General features: G+C 36.7%; 1 protein-coding gene across 1 annotated transcript; it reads left to right on the forward strand.

The window, feature by feature from the left end:
• Window positions 1-1655: 1655 nt before the first annotated feature.
• On the forward strand, window positions 1656-4735 carry LOC100658737 (olfactory receptor 10AG1-like). The gene has a single exon (XM_010602215.3). The coding sequence runs from the start codon at window positions 3103-3105 to the stop codon at window positions 4042-4044; it is 942 nt and encodes a 313-aa protein (XP_010600517.2). The 5' UTR covers window positions 1656-3102; the 3' UTR covers window positions 4045-4735.
• Window positions 4736-5061: the final 326 nt, after the last annotated feature.

Consider the following 5061-nt stretch of genomic DNA (forward strand, 5'->3'; position numbering starts at 1 on the left):
TGCCTCACAGGACTTCCAAGGCTGTAAATCCTTACAGAAACTCACTGTCACATCTGCCTCCCACAGAGTGGCTGGTGGGCTTAAACCATGGACCTTTTGATTGGCAGCGGAGCACTTAACCACTGCACAACCAGAACTCTTTCAATATTGTTATGCATTCCTTAATCATTTGGATTTTTCCAGGGAATGGGTGCTTAGATTTCAAATAAAAACATGAGAGCATTAAGTTTTATTTCCCTTTAAGTAATAAGAACTTAAACATTTTCAAGAAGAATAATATAAACGGTTTTGGGAGAACACGCAGGGTAAATCTCTGCTCTTTCTACCCTGTTCTCTTGAGAAAAACCCAGAGAAATCTTACATAATATTACACATGGATAATTTCATCACCAAAAAGTGGAGTTTGTACAATTAGCTCTCACAAGTCATTTTATTTAATTAACAAGAAATACATTTTTTTTAATTAAATGCCATCATTTGTAAAAAAAAAAAAAAATACATAAGGATTTGGTTCTTTTGTCCTCTTTTGAATCTTAATTCTTCTCCCCCTCTTAAGGGTGATGCTTTCATTTTAATAATGTCCATTCCTTTATTTTAGTCCAGAATCAAACCCTGAGTACCACGTTAGGCGTACACCCATTTTCTGGACTCTATACTGATTTCAAGTAGGAAAATAGTCACAGCCTTTACCTCTTAGATCATTTAGTATCAGTAAAAGAAAATGCATACAAATGGTATTACCCTAATTGCAATTCTGAGTGCTGAACAGTGATGGGTACTACAGGTGTTACATGTCCACAAAGCAGAGATAATGATATGAACTCAAATATTGGCAGAGAACTCATGGATAATTGCACCTTTTGAGTTGAACATTTTTGGAGTTTGTAATGTTTTGATAATTGTTTTTAAGATCTCACTTCATTCCCACAATAATCCAGTGATACAAAAGCAAAAGATATTAGAGAGTATTGTTCATGTTGTATAGCATACTGAGTAAAATATTAGTTTTAATAACAATCAAAATAAATGGATGATAATAAGCAACTGTTGGCAACAATAACAATAATAGACGACAATAATAGAGAACAATAAAACAATAATAATAGGCTATTATAAATGCCAGGACTTCTTCCAGATTTTTTACTTAAATGATTTAATTCACTTAACAACACTAAATGGTGATATAGTTGCCAGTCATTTTACAGTGGAGCAGAATGTGACACGGAAAGATTAACAAGCATACATGAGGTCATCATACAGCTAGATGTTGAAACTATAATTCAATTTCAGTCTATCTGGAAAATATTATTCTATAACAATGGCACAGAGCCCTGGTGACAGAGTCCTAAACACTTGGCTGATAATCAAAAGGTCAAGGGTTCAAACTCTCCAGCTGCTCAATGGAATAAAGACATGGCAATTGGCTTCCCTAAAGATTTACAGCCTTGAAAACCCTATGGGGCAGTTCTACTCTGCACTGTAATGTAGCTACCAGTTCAAATAGTCTCCTCGGCAATATATATATATTTTTTTAACCATGGCATGCCATACCTCTTCTCTACTTGGTGGGCAAGGTACAAACCCGTTAGGATGGAGAGATGAAAAGCATCGCGAGACAAGAGGAATCTTGCGTCTTGCAAAATTTAAGGAGGCACTCACTTTCAGAATTGTGCAAATGCAAGGAGGGCCCTGAGCCTCCTTAAATTTTGCACCTCAGGAGCTTCCCTAACTGGTTCCTGTCCTGACCATGATGAAAGCGAATGGTGGGAAAAACAGTCCCAACAACCGAACTCTAAATTACTTTATCAAATACATAACTAGGCAATATGTTAAATTCTAGGGCTATAGGCTTAAAGAACATATTATCATAGAACCATAACTAAAAAGTAATCAATTTAAAATTGGTAAATAGACAATATGTTTGGCCAATATTATCTCATTTAATTCTCACAAAGAAGTAAACCTTTGAAACTTTAAAAAAAAGCTTAATATCACAATTGAGTCAAACTCAAGTCCATTAAAAAAAAATACTTATTTGCAGTCACAAAACTTATGTGCAGTTGGTCAAATTATCCATATTTAGTGGGTCTGAACATCTTTAAATCTAAAGAATAGTGAGTTTAGAAACAGTTACCTAAATTTGTCTGAAAAACAACAAAAAATCATGTTGGGTGCACAGAGCACCCAATGGGTATAACAACAGCCAACATCATTCCTCCTACTGTCCCACATATAAACATTGCTAACAAATACCCTCCATGCTACCCCTGTTTTCATAGGGTGACCAGTTTTATTATTGGTATCTGAATCAATGTTCCCAGGACAATTTCCCTGAATAAAATCCTCTTATCTTGCCCACTTAATATCCTTCCAAAAGATATTTGTTTTATTCCCTACACAAAATGTAATACTCTCACACTTTTCTTTCTAAACTATCTAATGTGAACTGTATTATAGGAACCTATATGCTTAAAGGCGATCTGGTGGCACAGTAGTTAAGTGCTCAGCTGCTATCCAAAATGTTGGTAGTCCAAGCCTACCAGTGGCTTCTTGGAAACTCTATGTAGTAATTCTACTTGTCCCTATAGGGTCCCAGAGAGTCGGAATCGACTCAATGATGGTGGTATGGGTATATGCTTAAAATCATCAAGGAATGCAAGAAGGAAATGTTGAAAGAGGCCGTTGAAAATGTGTGTTAGAAGAGAGTTTATGATAAAGTGTTTGAGAAGCTTGATTCAGAAAATGCATAGAGAACTATAATAGAATTGTCAAGAAGTGTAATTAATTTAAAATGAGATTAGATGGCAAAGCTGAGGGTCCATCTCCAGCAGTTGCCAATTGCTCCAGTGCCTGTGCTGAGTCAGGTATAGCCTGATCTGTCCTGGGCTGTGTTCCGAAAGTATAAGGAAATGATCTTAAAATCACTGTGGATTGTGATTTAACAGGAGGATGTGGGACATACAAAACTAGTGTCATTCTTAACGTGCAAACCATTGCGGTGATCATAAAATCCAACCTGGACACCTCAATACAATTTAGAGAAGAGAAAAAGAGATACAGGAAGGCTAAGGAAATGCACATGTAAATTTACCTTTTCCACAGATGAATCATCAAGAAAAATCATCACAAGATAATCTAACTGAAATTATTGAATTTGTTCTCTTGGGCTTTGCTGACATGCCCCACCTCCAGTGGTTCCTTTTTGGATTGTTTTTAATCATCTATATCATTATCCTGTTGAGCAATGGCACCATATTTCTCATAACAAAAATGGATCCTGCTCTCCAGAGCCTTGTGTATTTTTTCCTAGCAAATTTTTCCTTCTTGGAAATCTGCTATGTATCAACTACTCTCCCCAGAATGCTGATTAATATTGGGACCCAGAAAAGAACAATTTCCTTCGTTGCCTGTGCTATGCAGATGTGCTTTTTCCTTCTGTTCGGAGGCACAGAATGCTTGCTCCTGACAGTGATGGCCTATGACTGCTATGTGGCCATTTGTAATCCTCTGCACTATCCTCTAGTCATGAACCACAGGGTCTGCATTCAGTTGGTGACTGGCTCCTGGACCATTGGAATCCCAGTTCAGATACGGCAGACATATCAGATTTTCTCTCTGCCTTTTTGTGGATCTAAACAAATTAACCACTATTTTTGTGATATCCCGCCAATACTCAAGCTGGCTTGTGGGGACACCTTTGTTAATGAGATGTTGGTCTACACAGTTGCTGTGTTATTTGTCATGGTTCCATTTCTGTTGATACTTGGCTCCTACAGTAAAATCATCTCCATCATCCTGAAGTTGCCATCAGCCACAAGTCAAGCCAAAGCCTTCTCTACCTGCTCATCTCATCTAATGGTTGTGGTGTTATTCTTTGGATCAGCCATTATTGCCTACTTAAGGCCCAACACTAGACACTCAGAGGGAACTGACAAAATGCTTTCTCTTTTCTACACTATCCTAACTCCTATGTTTAATCCCATGATATATAGTCTAAGGAACAAGGATGTCATAATGGCACTGAGAAAATTGCTTTGTAAATAACTCACTCTATTAAAGAATCAGTTTAATGTATAGAAATTGCTTTCTTACATATTTTTAATTAAATTTCAACAGATGTATACTTTTAACCGTACCTTGTGATATGGATTGAATTTTGTCCCCCCAAAATGTGTGAACTTGACTAGGCTATGATTTTCAGTATTGCAGTGCTAGTCCACCATTTTGTTTTATGAGTCTGAGACCTCTAGAAGGCAAGTGGTTTGGTTTGGTGATTTCTCTATGTGTTGTAAATCCTACCTTTATGATGTTAATGAGGCAGGAGTCAGTCTACAACAATAGGTTGTATCTTGTGTCAATCTTTTTTGAGATAAAAGAGAGAAACTAGCATAGAGACAGGGAGACCTCCTATCACGAAGAATGAAGAACCAGAAGGCAAGAGTGTTCTTTAGACCCAGGGTCCCTGCTTCGAGAAGCTTCTAGACCAGGGGAAAATTGATGACAAGGACCTTACGATGGAGGCAACAGAGAGAGGAAGCTTCCCCTGGAGCTGTCTCTCTGAATTTGGAATTCTAGCCTCCTTGTCTGTAAGAGAATAAATTTCTTTTTGTTAAGCTATATATACTTGGGGTATTTCTGTTATAACCCAAACCCAGTGCCGTTATAGCAGCACTACATTACTAAGACACCTTGTCTTCCCAAAAAATCATTTCCAAGTTAATAATCTCTTATAAAAAATCTCTCCTCAAATTATATAAGTAATATATGTATTAAACCCATAGCAAATCATTATATTAGTAATTCTATGATTTCATTGTGCAATGTCATCCCTCAATAAAAATTTTTGCTTGGGCTTGTTTAATTTAGTCAGTTGTAATATATAATCTATTAAAAAATACCTAGGGTAAAACATTATTCATTTCCATGAGTGCCCTTACAGTTGTGATACCCATTTTAAGAACCAGGTTTTGCAATATGCATTAATTAAAACTATGCACTGTTCCTTAGGTATCCATGGAGAATTTGTTAGAGGACCCCCACAAATACCAAAATCTGTGGATA

The sequence above is a fragment of the Loxodonta africana genome, chromosome 22, assembly GCF_030014295.1.
Source record: "Loxodonta africana isolate mLoxAfr1 chromosome 22, mLoxAfr1.hap2, whole genome shotgun sequence".
Classification (NCBI taxonomy): Eukaryota; Metazoa; Chordata; class Mammalia; order Proboscidea; family Elephantidae; genus Loxodonta; species Loxodonta africana.

Coding starts and splice junctions, on each gene's coding strand:
- LOC100658737 (XM_010602215.3), top strand. CDS start 3,103: ATGAATCATCAAGAAAAATCATCACAAGATAATCTAACTGAAATTATT.